The sequence below is a fragment of the Camelus dromedarius genome, chromosome 27 (assembly GCF_036321535.1).
Source record: "Camelus dromedarius isolate mCamDro1 chromosome 27, mCamDro1.pat, whole genome shotgun sequence".
In the NCBI taxonomy this organism is placed as follows: domain Eukaryota; kingdom Metazoa; phylum Chordata; class Mammalia; order Artiodactyla; family Camelidae; genus Camelus; species Camelus dromedarius.
Genome location: NC_087462.1, coordinates 645,772 through 662,511, shown reverse-complemented (window position 1 = coordinate 662,511; position 16,740 = coordinate 645,772). Strand labels below are relative to the sequence as shown.

At 63.2% G+C, this 16,740-nt stretch overlaps 1 protein-coding gene across 3 annotated transcripts in view; it reads left to right on the top strand.

Annotated features, from left to right (window-relative positions):
- The first annotated feature begins 654 nt into the window (after positions 1–654).
- The window catches only part of SBNO2 (strawberry notch homolog 2), a 44,983-nt gene continuing 28,897 nt past the window's right edge, over positions 655–16,740 (top strand). For all 3 annotated transcript variants that reach the window (XM_031438053.2, XM_031438052.2, XM_064479625.1), the window contains exons 1-2: positions 655–773; positions 12,809–13,000. In XM_031438053.2, the coding sequence (XP_031293913.2) occupies positions 12,848–13,000 (153 nt within the window). In that variant the 5' untranslated portion in view covers positions 655–773; positions 12,809–12,847. The remainder of the gene's footprint in view (positions 774–12,808; positions 13,001–16,740) is intronic.

Here is a 16,740-nt window from a genome sequence, read left to right as displayed (position 1 = left end):
TCCCAGCAGTGAGGCACATCCCTGCTTCGGTCGCATCAGGCCCCTGGAAGCCCCACTGGGGAGGGAGCCGTCGGGGAGCCCCCTAGACCCCCGCGGCCCCGCCTGAGAGGGCCCTGCTTCCTCTCCGCCTGGCCCCTGGGGCTCACCAGACCCTGTGCGCCGTTCTCTCTGTGGCGGGGTGGTCTCAGAGCTCCCACCCCGCCGCGGAGACACCAATGAGCAGACAACAATGATCGATGATCGGCAGGGAGGCGATAACCGGAGGGAGCGCGACTGGGGGCCCAGCGCTCTCTCACGTGGCTGCGAGGGAGTCTCTGTTGAGAGGCTTCCGAGCCAAGATCTGGGTTATACAAGAACCCCCGCGGCTGAGAGGTCAGGGTCAGAATGCACCAGGGGAGGGCACGGCCGTGCAAAGGCCTGCTGGTGGGAATGGCTCCATTAACCCTCATGCTGCAGAGGAGGAAACTGAGGCTCACGAGGAGAAGCCACGTGACAGGGCCTCAACAGGAGCTGGGGGTTCGGGGTTCGAACCCGGGATCGCTGGAGTCTGAGCCCCGCCAGAAGGCAGAAGGGCCACTGCGGACTCAGGGAACACAGCCGGCGGCATAGCACCGCCCACACCACGCCTACCACAGGCCCCGCCCCGCGGCATGACCGGAAGTGCGCGGGGCCCCCAAGATGGCGCCCGAAACCCGGAAGTGAGCGCGACCGCGGTGAAGCTCGGAGAAACGGAGGCGCCGCGGGCTCCGCGCCCGACCGGACCCGGGTCCGAGGTGAGGCGCGCCCGGCCCCAGCCCCGGCCCGCCCCCGCCGTCCCCGCCCGGCCGAGCCGCACTCCCCGGCCCGCGAGGGTCCTGGTTCCCCGCGGCAGCCCGCGCCCCGGGCCGGGGGTTCTGGAGTTCCGGGGTTCCAGGGCCCTGGGCGTGGGGAGCGCGGCGGCGTGGCCCCGCCCTCCGCCGCGACCCCCCGACCCCGCCCTCCGCCGCAACCTCCCCAGCCCCGCCTTTCACCGCGACCCTCCGACCCCATCCTCCACCGTGAACTCTGACCCTGCCCTCCTCGGCGACCTCCGACCCTTGGCTCTTGTGACCCACCCCCGACCCACCTTCGCGTGAACCTTGGGCCACGGCGACTCCCCAGCGTTTCCTTCTCGCTCTCCTCTGATTCTGTGACCCCCTCCCTTCTTGGTGACCCCCTATCCCGCGCTCCCCGGTGATCCCTGGCTTTACTTCTCCCGTGACCCTTGACCCTGCACTTCTCTGTGTGTCTCCAGCACTTCCTGACCCCCTCCTAACTGCCCCTCCGCCAGTGCCCGAACCCTCTCTTCTTGAGACTCTCAACCTCCATGACCTTAGCCCCTCCCTTTCTGGATGGTCCCTGACCTCAGTTCCTGCCCTTCCTCCTCAGTGTCCTCTCTCCCAAGGCTTCTCCACCTGTCATGGCTTCTCCGCCCTGGGGCTCCTGATCCCTGTGTTTGCATAGGTGGGATTCCGCATCTTTGGGATGGATGCTTTACTGGCTTTAGCTGACCTGGCAGAGCATGTGGGGTGGAATGCCCCCCGGGACTGGCACTGGGAACCACCTCAAGGATAAGCTGGAGGGAGGTGGTGGGCAGAGGTGGCCCCCGCCCCAGAGGTGCCTAGAGCTGGAGTGGGTTGAGGAGCAGACGGTGTGGGTGGACGGGGAAGGTGCAGCCACGCACAGTGCATCTTCCCAGCATCCAGAGCAGTGTCTGGGACGGGCCTGGGTTGGGAGCAGAGACCTGGATGGACATCCTGGCAGGAGTGCCTGGGAGGCTTGAGTGGTCTTGTAGCATTGCCTTATCGATGTTCTGCAAAGGGAAAAAGAGACTGTGTCAACTGTGTCTGCACTAGCCCCCCACAACCTTGCTTCTTGGGGTGCTCCTTGGTCCCTCCTGCCCCGAATGCCCTTTCTCCCTGCCCACTGCCCGACCTGGCCAGCTTTCGTGCCACCTGTTTGCACCCCATATCGGAGGGTGCCCAGCCTGGAGGCAGCCTGGGATGAAGCTTGCTGGCAGGCTGTGGGGTGGTGAGTGTTCACATGGTGGCATGGGGGCTGCTGTTGGACTTTAGTTGGGAACCTGGTTACCTGCTGTCAGGCCAGGTGATCCAGCCCTGAGCCCAGCCTGGTGGGTCTGTCCCTGCAGGCACTTTGGGAAGGTTCAAGGAAAATGGGGCTGGACCCTGGGGGCCACAGACCCTGGAGGGAAAAAAGGCCACCTGTCCGAGGCATGAGACTCCAGAGAAGTCCAGGACCAGCATCGGCCAGTAGATGTGAGGCCCTGCCCGTCCCCAAGTCCAGATAGCCGAGCCTGACCTGACCTTGCACTTCTTGTTCACTGCACTGGGCCCTGCGTGCCCGGCTGCAGGGGCATCTATGCTGTCAGAGACCCTTATGAGCAGGGGAGGCCTAGTGCCCCGTCCTTGGTGCTGAGACCTGAGCCCGTTGGACAGCCTGGAGAAGCCACTGCCAGCCCGTCTGCACCTTTTCTTGCAAACCATGGGCTTTCCCCAGGGAGGCTGCAGAGGTGGGGGATGGCTGCTCAGGGCTGTCTACTTGGGGCGACTGGGTGGGTGGGCTGGAGAAGGGCAGGACCAGCGGGTGGTGCTAGGACCCCCCCCCCATGGCCGGGGAGAGGCAGGTATGCGCCTTACAGACCCTGGGGAGCCTGGCGAGTGCAAGACACCGTCCCCAGGGACAGCGAACTTGGGGATCCAGGGGAAGGCGCTCTGGGATTTCAGAGGGCATGAAGGCCCTTTGTTTAACTTTGAGCTTCTGTGCAGACTTCTGCTCACACCTGCCTGGAGCCGGACCCGCACTGTGTGTGTGTGTGTGTGTGTGTGTGTGTGTATTGGGGGGAATCTGCTTGGCAGGGGGTGGAGGGAGCCCCAGGGGCCCAGACGAGGGGTCTGATTTCCAGGGTAGCCTGTGGGGCAGAGCACAGAAGAGGCAGGGGCACTTGGATTTGAAGTTGGAGTTGGGTAGGGCAGGCTGGGCCACAGGTGTGCAGCCCGTGGCCAGCTCTCTCCAGCTGCCTGACCTTGGGCCAGCCACCAGCCCCACTTGGGGGAAACTGAGGCTGGACCTTCCTGGCCCGTGGGTTTGGTTCTCACTGGGGACGAGACCAGCCCAGGCTGGCTCAGCTTGGTTCGAGCAAAGTCTCAGATGCCCCTCCAGCAGGGGCCGGGTGGAAACGCTGACCCAGCACGAGGCTCTGGCCGCGTGAGCGAGCTGGGCCGGGAATAAAGAGGCCGCTGTGTCCAGGCCCCAGAGGCTGCCTCCCTCCCGGGACGGCCTCTGCCTAACGATGCTTTTACAGCCGCTGGCGGGGGCGGGGATCTGCTTGTCCCCTGGGTGGGGTCACGTCATCGAAAAGTGAAGACACTGCAGGGCTGACACACAGGCCGGGGAGACCTCCCCCACCCCCACCAGCGCAGTTCCTGGGCACGCATGCGCCTGCGAGGACACAAGTGTGGTGTGTGCAGCAGTGCGCATACCTGGAGAGTGTGTGTGCGTGTGTCTCGTGTGTGCTATGTGCACTTTTGTGCATGCATGGTCAAGTGTGTGTACATGTGAGAGTGTGTGTGTGTGTTTTGTGCATGTGCGATCTGGCCTGGGCAGGTTGTAGCCTCTCCAGCCACTTTTTCTGCAGCCCAGGGCCTTGTGGTCAGGCGCAGGGAGGGCCAGGTGTGGCCGGCTGCCTGGTGTCACTGAGAGCGAGGTCACTCAGACCTGTCCAGGCCTGGCCTGCCCTGCCCTGCTCGCCTGCCATCTCCCCCATCTGCCCAGGCCGGTGCAGCCTCGAGTTCTGATGCCTATGGGTCCCCTCTCCCCTGACCGGAAACCCAGTCCCTGTCCCTGGGTACCTGCTGCTGGCAGGTCAGTCCACAGGCGGGACCTTAATGGGGCTGAAATGGAAGCAAACTTCCTTCATCATCCCATGCTGGGAGGTGTGGCCGCCCTGCCCTTGAGTGGGTAACTCAGGTGAGGGCCTGGACTGTGGATTTCTGCTGCTCTGGGCTTGCCAGGCCCCCTGGGGAGGCAGAGCTAAGACTTGTCATTTACATATAGCGACGTGGACAGACCTTGAGAACACGATGCTCAGTGAGAGAAGCAGACACAGAAAAACACACAGTGTGCGATTCCATGGATGTGAAACGTCCAGAGCAGGCCAGTCCCCAGACACAGGGAGGGGGTTCCTGGTCATCAGGGGCTGGAGGAGGGGGCAGGGGTGACTGCTGATAGGGACGCGGTTTCTTTTTGGCGTGATGGAATGTTCTGGATTCGATAGAGGTTGTTCTTGCACAACCCTGTGGATGTATCAAATGCCACTAAATGGTACACTTTAAATGGGTGAAGTGTGTGGCATGTGAATTGCATCTCCAAAAACAAAAAAGTGTTAGAGAAAGAGAGAGAGAAAGCAGGGTCTGGTCAGCCCTCAGATGCCATGGGCTGTGGCCTGGGGTGAGTGGGCGTCGGTCAGTCAGGCGTTTTCTGGGGCCCCACAAGGCGGGACAGAGGAGATGTGGTGTCCACGTTTTAAGGAGGGTAAAAGGCTCCCGTGGGAGTGCCCAGGCCCTACCTTTGTCCCAACTGTTCCTGCAGGAAGTGGTCTTGGAGGGACGTGGGCTCGAGGTACAGGGGTGCCTTGGACCGTGTGTGGGCAGTGGGAGGCCTGCTAAGCCCCTCCTGGAAGCCTGGGCCCTGCAGGAGGTGGCAGATGGGGCTGGCTGTGTCCTGGCCCCCCTGTCGGTTCCCCTGCTTGGGCGGGCTACCCTCCCCAGCCCCGTGAGGCCAGATGACGGTGGGGAGAGGAGGCCCCCCAAATCCATCCATTGCAGTGACTCCCCCTGTGCCCATGGGGCAGGAAGGGGGTGTCCACAGCATAGCCAGCGGGAACACAGTCCTAGGGAAGGCAGTGAACTTGACCCTGGCTGTGTGCCGGCGCAGGGGAGTGGTCACCCAGCACCTCCCTTAGTTCTCAGGTTCCCCTTCCAAGCCAGGAGCCTGCCCAGCCTTCCTGGGCCCCAAGGGGTAGGGCCTGGCCAGGGCAGGTGCCCCAGGCTGGGCCTCGGTCCTTATAGGAGCAGATCCCCAAGTGAAACTGAAAGAGGCCCAGAGGGCCTGCCTCTGAGGCCTGCAGCTGGTGTGGAGGGCTGCGTGCCACATTCCGGAAGGCGTCGGGCCGGGGGTCAGAGGCTGACACAGGAAGCAGGGATGGAGGAGGGAGGGCCGCGGACCTGCAGTAAACGTTTATGGCACTGACTCACCACCGGGATGGTGTGAGTGTCCCGCTCACTGATGGCCCAGAGGTGCTGGGAGCAGCCTGGGTGGATGGTGGGTCCTCTACCCATGAGGTGAACTGAGGAACACCAGCCTGGGACCTGCAGTGGTGTGGGCATGGGGCCCTCCCTCTTTCGGCCGTGCCCTGTGGGTGTGCACTGGGTCTGGGGGGTGCACAGGGTCGTCGGAGCTCAGCGGTGTTGGGAGGAGGGGGCTCTGCTCTGGGAGCTGCACAGTGGGGACGTGGGACCCCTGTGCATGCCCAGCTGCTGGCCCAGGCTGCTTCTGAGCTTGGCAGTCTCGGCCCAGGGTAGGGGGACCTCTCCTGGTGTCGCCTGGGGCATTTTGGGGGATTTCATCAGATTCTGGCCCTCCAGGAGCTCAGCTGACTGTTTAGGGGGGGTCGTGGCTCAGGGTGGGTGAGCCCCCAGGTGGGTATCGGGGGCTGCTGGGGACAGCCCTGGTTAGGGAGTCCTGGTTGGAAACCCGAGGGCTGGGCAGCTCTGTCCCTGGCACCGTGGGAACCTGGGGGAGGGCGCCCCACACTGGGATAGAGGTGGAGTGCAGCTTTGAGAAATCAGAGTCTGCCACCCCCAAATCCAGGCCTGCCACTGCTCTTGCAAAACCAGCCCATCTGGAAGCCCTGGGCTGCATTCCTGCGTGGTGGAGATTGTGCTGCACCAGCTGCCAGCTGGGCCGCCCACCAGCCCAGCAGCTCTTCTGTGGTCCTGAGGAGGCTCCTGCAGGAGGGGCCAGCAGGGTCTTACCGCCTCCAGGCACCCACGGGGAGCTGGCCCGTGTCCCCAGAACCTGTTACCCTGCTGCCTGCCTGTCCACTTGCAAGCTGTCCTCGCTGGATTCTGGGGTTGTCTTCGTAATGGCCCCAGAGACACCCTATCCTGGTCCTGGGACCTGCAGACATGTCACCTCACACACAAAGGGACTCCGCAGGTGGGGTTAAGTTAAGGCCCCTGAGATGGGGGTGACCCTGGATTCCCGGGGGACCCCGTGTCCTCACAAGTGTCTGTAGACGCAGAGGACTTTCTCCACTGGAGGCTGAAAGGAGCTTGAGAGGCAAAGCTCTGGGGCCCCATGTGCTGCTGCTAGCCGGAGAGGTGGGGTGGCCCGGCCCACCACCGGCACGGAGTTGCCCTCGGCCCTGCCGACAGGATGAGAGCTGAGCCTGGGGCCTCATATGAGACCTGGCGCTGCGGGCCGGCGAGCTGGCCTGGGCTTCTGAGTTTGTGGGCACTCATCTCAGGTGAAGAAGAAGCAGATCCAGGCTCTGCCAGCGGATCTTGGGGTTCCCGTTACTGTGACTGGGGGCATCTGCCCTCTTCTTAGAGGTGGGCACAGGGACACGCAGAACCTTCCTCCTGCAGAACACCGGTGCCCTTTGGCTTGGGCGAAGGTTTCTTGTGATGTTCTTGGCACCAGGCTGGACTGAAGGAGCTCAAGGAGGGTGCTGATGGGTCGGATTGCTCACCCAGGACTAGTGTGACCCGGCCTTGGGCAGCACCAGCTGCTGTCTGGCTCAGTGCTCTCCGAGGCGCTGGATAGAGAGACCTGGCATGCTGGCTGGCCAGAGGCTCTCCTGACATCAAGCAGGGATGGCAGCAAGCTCCAGAAGGCACAGACCACCCTCCTCACAGACTCTGGACAGACTGGGGCAAATCAGCGTCAAAGGACTAGGAAGTCCAGCCCACTGGGGATTGGCTTAACATCCACTGGGGGAAGAAGACTTGGGGGTCAGAGAAGACCACAAGCTCAGTGTATGTAAGGCCTTTTAAAGAGCATGAGTTATCACAAGCCCTGAGCACGCTCTTCCCAGAAGAACCCACGTGGAAGAGGCCCTGCTGCCATGGGCAGCCTCGCCACCCCTGTCCATGCGGACAGAGGTTCACAGGTCCGCCCGCAGCAAGGGTGGGCCACGGGCACAGCAGCTGGAACTCTGTCCTCGCCAGCGGGCTCTCTGTGCCTGGAAGACCCAGGCTCAGGGTCCCCAGCTGAAACTGAGGAGACTCCCTGGCCTGGTCCCCATTCCTCCCTGGTGCCCCAAGCTGTGCCCCACAAGGGCTGTGGGACTGTAACAGGTCCTTACAGGTGCGGCCCGGCTGCTCTGGGCGTGCAAGCCGCTTTTGGAAGCGCCCTCCCTGCCGTGCAGCACCCTGCAGCGGTGTTCCGTGCCCTCGGCGGACAGGCCCGCGGTCTCCGACGCAGCCGGCACAGGCGGCCCGCGTCTGTGCCTCCAGGACTCCACTCCAGGGTCTCCGCTTCTGCGTAAATGCTGTAAGCGCTCGTCTAGGCCATAGCACGTGGGTCTGGGGCTGGTTCTGCAGTCTCTGCTCGCAGCCAGCCTTGCCCTCGTGACCGCTGGCTGGTCTGGGGTGGGTGGGGGGAGCCCTGATGCCTGCTGCCTGCTTTGCCTGCCTGGCTCTGTCGTCAGGTGCATGGCTGCCCCCGACCCCGGGTCCCGGACGGAGGCCGGCATTCGGGGACACCTGTGTGCTCCCCAGGGGCCGGGGCCCGGGCCCGTGTGATCTGGCCCTGCTGCTTCCACTCAGGCTTGGGGTAGGGGGATGACAGGTGGTGGACTTGCACTCCCACCGTGGCTTCCTCCGTCTGGCCTTGTGCTGAGCAGCCCAGGCCAGGGCTGAGGCATTGAACGAGCCGCCTCTGATGCTGTGGCCCCCCAATGTGGGGGGAGACGGCTTCGTGTCCCAGCAGGCCAGGAGGTTCTACAAGAGATGGCTTGTCACTTCAGAAACCTGCTCCCAACAGAGCTGGGAGCCTGGCCCCCAGCAGGGCCTGTCACCCCTTTGACAGCAGAACTGGAAATTCAGCCCTTGGCCTTGTACGCTCTTAAACGGGGCATCTGAGCGGGACCCACCCCGTCTTTTGTCCCAGACAGAAGGGCTCCCCTCCCACCCAGCTGGTGCGTGCACAGGGGCTGGCTCCTGCCGTCTTGGCACCCTGGACCTGCAGCGTCCCACCTGCCCCCGGGAACCCTGTAGAGGCCACAGGTTGCTGCTTGGCACCAGCCACGCCCAGGCAGTGGTGCTCCTGGCCCTGGGGTGGGGGTCACAGGGGTTTGAGCTGAGGGTTCTGATGGCTCTGGCTGAGGTTTGCCTCCTCCTTCTCTCCGAGTGTCCCCGGACGGCCACAATGGCTGATCACGCACTGGGTGGCTTAAACCACAGAGATTTACTTTCTCACAGTCCTGGAGGCCAGATGTCTGAGAGCAAGGTGTCTCAGGCTGGGAGGTGTCCTTCCTGCCTATTCCAGCTTCTGGGGGCTCCGGGCGTCTCTCGGCCTGTGGTCATATCACCCCGGTCTCTGCGTCCGTCTCCTCTGTGTGTGTGAGTCCAGGATTCTGTCTTACGCAGATACCAGACTTTGTGTCAGGGCCTCTGCACTGCAGTACCTAATTTTTTTTAACATATTTTACTTGCAAAGACCCTGTTTCTAAATGAGGACCTGTTCCCGGATTCCCGGTGGACGGGATCTTGGAGGAAACCAGTCTCTCCAGTATGCTTCCTCTGTCCCACCAGGCTCCCCCTGCACCCTGGGCCCTGCTCCAAACCCCCACCTCCCACCGTTCACCAGCTGCCCCAACCTGGTGTGTCCCACCCGAGCACCTGGCCTCAGTGGTCAGTTGGTGAAGAAGGGCTCCTGAGGGACCCTCCCTCGGAACCCTCTCCCTTGCCTCCCCTCCCCCTTCCTTTGCGGCCCACTGGCGGACCCGGTGTCCAGGGGCACATGCCCTTGGGGATCCTGAGAGCTGAGCTGTGCCAACAAGCCCAGCCCGGACCTCCGTGTGGGGCCAGTGCCCCCAGGAGGTTGGCTCAGTCCCCTGTCCCTTCGTCCCTCTGATTTCAGCACACACTTTCTCGGCTGGGCATCTCCATCTGGGAGCAGAGGAGTCTCTCCAGGGTGTCCCCACCTGGGCATGCCTACAGGGGACTGACCCCAGGCTGGCTCTGACCAGTTGGGTGAAGAGGGATTGGTCCCCAGACATCTCGGTCGGCTAAGTCGGGGCCCAGCCAGGCCTCCAGGTTCCATCAGGGCCTTTGCTCCCATCCTAGGACCCCAGGGCCATGGCTCAGAGCCCAGCGGAAGGTGGCCAGGAGTCTGCCGTCCTGTGCCATGTGGGAGACCAGCGGGTCCCTGATGCCTGAAGACGGGGTTCCTGGGGGACACAGATGAGGTATCAAGTGGCCAGCGGGGCCTGGGCACCGCCAGGTAGAGGGTCTGGGGGGTGCCTGGGGGGCCTGAGGAAATAGAGTCCAACAGGCCCAGCCACTAGCCCTGGGGGCACCTGAGGTCTGGCCAGGGTGGCAGGGCCAGGCGGGCTCAGCAGAGGGGCAGGGGTGGCCGCGGTCAGTGGCCAGCCAGGCACGCCCGAGGGGCCAGGCTCTCCCAGACGTTGCCCTTCCCACGTTCTGCTCCCCCTCCTCCCCCGTTGTCCAGCCTCAGCCCCTAATTCCTTGATCTTTCTCTTCTACAACGACTCATTCAAACCTGAACTCAGAAGGAAATCCTGCAGCACAAAGCAGGCTGAAGGGCAGGCCCCTCCCCGAGAGCACCTTGCGAGCACCCCGCCCCACATGCTGTGGGACTCACGCCTGAAAATCCATGCTGGGTGCCCCCCACCGGTCACACTCCCCACCACCAGACCAGGCCTTAGTTACTTCCTCAGCCCCTGAGACCCCAACGTGTGGCCGGAAGGCCCCCCGGGGGTGTGGCAGTTCACCCCCTGGAGCTCCGGAGCTGGGGGCAGGGTCCTAATCCCAGGACTGCAGGATGGAGGAAGGTGGGGACATGAAGGAGGGCTGTGTTTGGGGGCTGCCCCAGTACTGGGTGGGTGGGGGGAAAGTGTGAGCAGGAAGCCCAAGACTGTGGAGGTGGGGTGGGGAAATGATGGGGAGGGGCACCAAGGGATGGGCCCTGGGGGCACGGGGTGGGGGTGGTGGGCACAGTGTCCCTCCTCCCCAGCCCCGGACAATCAGGAATCCACTTTGTGTCTGTGGACTGGCCTGTTCTGGACGTTTCACATCCGTGGACTCACACACTGTGTGTCCTTCTGTGTCTGCTTCTCTCCCTGAGCGTCGTGCTCTCAGGGTCCGTCCACGTGGGAGCGGGTGTCAGGGCTGCTCTCCTGGTCACGGCTGAGCGATGCTTCCGCGTGTGGAGGGATGCGGTCTGTGTCCATCCTCCATCGATGGACGCTTGTATTGCTCCCGCCTTTCGGCGGCTGTGGGCCCCGCTGCCGTGGACGTGCGTGTGTGGGCCTCTCTGTAGACGCGTGCCTCTGTCTGTCCCGGGTGGGCGCCTGGGGACAGAATTGCTGGGTCTTTGGTGGCCGCCTCGCCGTCCGAGGTGCTGCTGACGCCCAGCTCCACCATTTGCCACCCCGCCCACCGTGTCTCCTTGGCCCTGGTCTGTGTCCCTGGTACCCAGCAGCCACGTTGACTCTCAGCCACGCCCCTCCCCTCTGCACAGCCCCTCCAGGTCCAATTCTCAACCCCTGCTTGGTCAGAGAAGCCTCTTGGGGTCCCCAAGGCATGCCCCATCTTGTCTTTGAAAATACAGGACGTCCCTGCCCTGACACGGAACCCTCCCCAGTCATGCCTCCCCACAGGTCTGGAACCCTCACTACAGGGACAGACCTCTGAAAGGTTGTGTTGCCCTGGACGCCTGGTGACCATATGTTGCCCGAGCTCTCTGGGGCTGCCACTCAGAACGGGGTGCATGGGACGCCGTGCTGGCTGGGCCTGCTGCTGGTGGGGGTCCCCCATGGGTCCCTGGGGAGCTGCCCATGCTCCCCACCATATTGCTCAGTCGTGGGCTGTGGACGGGGCTTTGGGTGGAGCAGCCATCTCTGTGGAGTGCCCGCTAATGGGAGGGGGTCGGCTTTGAAGGCTCCTGGAAGCCAAGAGTGGGACGCCGTGGCAGCAGGGGTGCTGGTAGGGCTCAGTGGGAGGTCCTGGGGGGGTGCTTGCTGCCAAGAGGGGACGGTGGGTGACTCCAGGGACAGAGCAAGTCGCCTGTGCCACGTTCAGGCTTGTGAGCTTTTCGCCCAGCTCTTTCCCAGGTGCTGGGGCAGACCCTTCACGGGGTGGGGTCCCCCAAGTCAAGGAGCTTCCTGGGTCCTCCACGAAGGCAGCAGTCACTTAACTGGGGGCTTGGGCTCTGCCGAGTCCTGCTGAGCCTTGAGCACACATGCCAAACCCCCAGCCTCAGACAAGCGCACTGAGGCTGAGGGGAGCTCAGCGTCCTGGTTGTCAGTTTTCCCCGCCTTGACGGCTGAGCTGGGCTTTGGCCGTTTGCCTGACCAAGACCACGGGTCACAGAGCAGCCGTGCGTTCACTGCGGGTGACCCCTGTCCTTCCACCCTCACACGGTGTCCTGAGTCCCGCCGGGTCAGCCTGTGGGAGACTGGGGGCCGTGGGAGTGGTGTCCTGCCAGCAGCGCCAGCCGGAGTCCTGAGCAGCCTCCTTGAAGGTCTGAATGCTTCCATGGGCTGCAGCCTGGCCTCTGGGCCCCTTTCCCTCTGGGCCTCGGGGTGAGGAGTGTGGCAGGGGCCAGGGCCTGGGAGAAGGCTGCCCGCCCCGCCCCCACGGGATTGCACAAGCTGCCTGAGTGCAGCAGTGATTACTGGAAGTCCTGAGGATTTCTTCATTCAGGGCTGGGCTGGGAGTGGCAGCCGCCTCCCTTTCCTGCCTCCCTGGGTGATTAACGTCCTGGAGCTGCTCCCTGAGGGGCACTTGGCTGCCCAGGGACCCTGCTCTCTGTCGCGGGCAGTGGGGCCTGGGGGGTAGAGCTGGGAATTGTGCGCGCTGGCTTAGGGTCTGCCGCGTTCTCGGTGGGGACCCCGTGCATCCTTAGCCTCAGCCGGGTTCTGGGGCCTCAGCTTGGCCCCCACTGCCCAGAGACCCTCAGTGCGCCTGACCTGAGGCAGAGGGACAGGGCTGGCCGTGGGCCAGGCAGGTGCCCCAGCTCAGAGGTGCTGGGGGTGCAGCTCAGCTGCTCACACTGGGGTCCCCGGGGGTCCAGGCCCTCTTCGTGGGTGGTGGGAGCTGCCCCCGTGGCCACGTGATTCAGGCAACCTGAGAACAAGGGTGGGAGTGGCAAGGTGGCCCCTTTCCAGAGGTCCAGTCCCAGTGTTCCCAGGAGGGGCAGTGGGTGGGTGGGGCCTCCCGTGGCTATGAGCGTGGACCAGGAGTCCCACCATGGCCGCCAAGGGAACTCCCTCTCCCCAGCACAGCTCCCAGGAGGCCGGGGAGCTGAGGGGGCACCCTGGCAGCATTGGAGTTGGGGCATCTCTGCTCTGCGTGGGTGGGGCGGCCGGGCGGGCGCGTGCAGGTCTGTGTGGTTCAGCTCAACGGAGGCAGAGCTTGGGAGCCCCTCCGCCCCAACCCCGCTCCCTGTGCGAGCCTGCCCTCTGTCCCTTGTCCCTAGGAGGGTCAGAGAGCAGCCTCAAAATGCTCGTGTCCTTCCCCAGGTCGTGATGCCGCCGCCGCGGAGCAAGAAGCCCAGATAGATGCCCCTGCGGCCCGGGTCGCGGAGCCGCCCGATGCTGGCAGCGCGGCCCGCTATGGACGGGGAGTTCCCTCAGCACGAGCCCCCACCAGCCGGCAGCGTCCTGTACAGCCCGCCGCCCCTGCAGGCCCCGCTGTGCGGGTCCAGCGTCCAGGTGAGCCCCCCACCCCAGTAGCGCGGGGCGGGCCCCCAGGGCTCCCGGCACCGCCGAGCTCCCCCCAGGTTAAGCTTCTTCTGCGGCGGCCTCAGCACCCCCCCGCCCCCGGGGACCCCCAGCCTGGGCCGCTGCCTGCGCCTGCCAGACGGGAGGGCTGGGGCCCTGCAGCTGGGCCCGCTCTTCCGTTCTGCTAACATGCGTCTTTCTTCCTAGTTTATTAGACTTTATTTCTTAAGCAGTTTCAGGTTTATAAGGAAAGCGCACAAAGTTCCCATCCCCCTCTGCCCCCAGATCCCCCGTCACTGACGTCTTGCCCTGATGAGCGCACGATGTTATAGCTGATAAGGCCGTACTGGTCCAGTGTCACTGACTGAAGTCCACAGTGACACTCGGGTTCACCTGCGATGTTGAGTGAACCGTGGGTTTTACTAGATGTCAAATACCCACCGCAGCACCACCTCACAGGGGGTCTCACTGCCCTGAAAGTCCCCTGTTCATCCCTCCCCCGCCCCGCGACCACAGATCTGTCCACACCTCCAGAGCGCTGCCTTTCCAGAACACCCCAGAGTGGGCTCACAGTGTGCAGCCTCCTCTGACCGGCTTCTCTCACTTAGTCGTGTGCACTTCGGGTTCCTCCGTGTCTTCTCGTGGCTTGACGGCCCCCTTCTTCTCCTCACCGAGTAACAGTCCAGCGTCTGGACACCCTGCGGTTTGTTTATCTGTGCTCCTACTGAGGGGCAGCGTGCTTGCTTCTGAGTGTTGCCGGCTGTAGTAGAGTCCCATCAGCGATAAAATGACCAGGGTTGGGGGGGCTCCTCTTATTGCACTGGGCACCAGAGGCCACGTGAAGAGAAAGGTCCAGAACCCTCCAGCAAGTCAGGCCTGGAGCGTTCAGAGTTGGGGTTCTTTCTCCGTAGAAGAGAAGACAGCCCGAGTTTCTGGGTGGAGAGACCCAAGCTGCCTGGCGGCCGGGAGAGGAGGTGGGGTGTGGGCACCGAGGGCAGCGCGGGGAGCAGCAGTGACGCCCAGGCCGTTGTCCAGTAAAGCATCAGCTGCTCTGTCCCCTCGGTCCTGCGGGGATAGGGTGGGTGAGGGGGGCGGGGCGAGAACGCAGCTTGGGTTTTGGGGAAGCTGGTCATGGGCCTCCAGGGCCGAGTGGAACTCCAGGTCGAATACCCAGGACCGTCAGGAGGCGCCCCAAGCCCAGGACTGTTGCATCAGCAGGGGGCGGAGAGGTGCGCGAGCCCGGAGTCCACCCCCGGCCTGGCTGTGCCCACGCGGGGTCATGACCTAATGGAGCCCGGGTGCTGGGTGCAGAGTTGCACGGAGGGGCCTTGCAAGTCATCGGGGAGGGAGTGAAAATGGTGCCAACTGAGGACACTGCTCGCAACTCCAGAGCCTTGGCTGACGTCCAGCACCTCCAGCCAGGGTCCCAGGGCCCGCTGTGCCAGCCCAGCCTCCTCCCTCTCCTTCCCTTCTTGTGGCAGCCGTGCCCACATGTCCCTGACACTCCACATCCCCCACCTCCCCCTGAGCCTCTGTCCACCCACCCATCCCCTCAGGTCCTCACAGGTGCCCCGGTGCCACTCCTCGGGGAGCAGTTTTGGAGGCTCTGAGCCTGCACGCCGTTCTTCACGACGCTGCGGGATTCCTTCTTCCCAGCATGCCATCGTTTGCTTAATGATTTCCCTATTGTTGGGCCTTTGGGGCAATTCCAGTTTTCTGCCGCTATAAATAGGGATGCTGTGTTTTCCTCCCCCGTCATGGATTGGTCCCTGGGGGTGTGTTTCTGGAACAGAATTCCTGGGTTAGAGCAGGCGCCGGCACAGGCGGGTTTGCAGAGGACAGAGCTGTTCCGCAGGGGATCGGCTCCTGCCTCGTCCCGTTATGGTGACCCAGGAAGCTGGCTGAGGGCCAGGATGCGAGTGCTGCCTGGACAGCCCATGGGGACCGGAGGGGCTCAGACACTGGAATCGGGAGAGGGACATTTGGGCTGAGATAGGGACCCTGGTACACGGGAGGGACCGTGTGAGCCCGACCTTGGCTACGAGCCCTGCTCCAGGCAGTCAGCAGTGCAGAGTGGGCTCCCTGGTGCTCTCCAAGGGCCAGGTCCCTGACGATGGGTGTCCCCCCCTTGGACCACACTTGGTCTCCCTGATTGACTGGCACACTGTGCATCCTGTCTAGGCTCTGGTGTGTGCGGGGCTCAGAGAAGGCACCCTGCTCCTTACTTCTTTGCTGCGTCCTGGCTGGGCTCAACCAAGCTTGAGAGGAGGGGCCCAGGGTGGAGTGGTGGGGAGTGGAGCTAGCCCCCAGGCAGCCCGGTCCAGGGACCTGCCCCCAGGATGGTCAGTGTTGCTAAGGTGGCCAGATTTAGCAAATAAAAGTACAGACGACCAGTGAAATTTAAATTTCTCAGGAACACAAGTTAATTTTTAGTATATGTGGTCCATGCAATACTTACACTGAAAATTATTTTTTGTTTATCAGCAATTCCAGTTTCACTAGATGTCCTGTATTTTATCTGCCGCCCTAGCAGGAGTGTCGTTTTCTTCACAAGTTTACACGTGACCTGGGAAGCTTCTGGCTAATGTCCCAGGACCTGCTTCTTCCCCATGAGAGGACCAGCCTCTGTCTCCAGGTGGAAAAATCCCCAGGCAGGCTCTGATTGGCTGGCTGGGGTAGGTGCCTGTCTCTGGACCAGTCAGGTCTCACAGGCCTGCCCTCTTAAGGTGGAGTCACCCCCTTCTGGCGACAAGTGTAAAATCCCAAAGAAGGCTCTGATTGGTTGGCCAGGCTCAGGTGCCACTGCCTGGGGCAATCGCATCCCATGGACACGCCCTCTGAAGGCAGAGCCACCTCCTCTGACTGCAAGTGGGAAATCCTGAGGAAGGTTCTGATTGGCTGGCCATGCTCTACCACCCCTGTGGGGCAGGGCAGGATGTCCTTGATTGGCAGGCTCACCAGAACCACATGCTGGGGAGGAGTTGGGGTGCTGGGCAGACAAAGGCACAAGGGTCCCCCAGCCTGAAACCTCAAGCTTCTCAAGGACCTGGGGTCCGCTGGCCTGGGAGCTCCGCAGGGCCCGCCCTAGGCCTCGTCTGGGTGTAGGCGGGGAAGTTTGGTGAGCGGGAGCTCCTCGGTCCTCTTTTCCGAGTCTGCTCAATTCCCCCTGGACTGGCCTGGGCAGGATCTGCCGCGTCTCAAGCAGATTGACTTTAGTTCCTCTAAGGAGGCTAAGGAGTTCTGCTCTGGAATGCTCCAGAAGTGCCCTGTGGCCTTAGGATATTCTTGTCCCTTGGGAGCTGGACGCCTCCTCTCAGAGGGGCTGGGTGGGGGCAGCGACCTCGGGCCTGGGCCGGCGGCCTTGCTTCCTCCTGGAGGCCCCCACAGCGATTCCTCTTCCCTGGAGAGTGTTCATGCCACCCGCTGGGAAGATGCCACGGTGTCTCCCCCCCCTTTTATCTTGATACTTTTGTTTTGCAACCTGTGCGGAAACTGAAAGAACCATCCCTGCGGGCCTCCTGTCTCACTGCGTCCTTCCCCTTTGGGCTGGTTCTCTAGGCTGGACCTCGGATGTGGGCAGGGGCGCAGTGATGGGAAGTGGGGTGTGGGGTTGCAGGGGTGGCTTCGGCCATCTGCGCTGGTTCTGGGCTGGTGCTCAGTGAGTCTTGGAGAGTTGCATCTTGCAGCCTCCCTGAGGATTGAGGCGCAAGCCTTGTGTGAGTTGGCCGAGG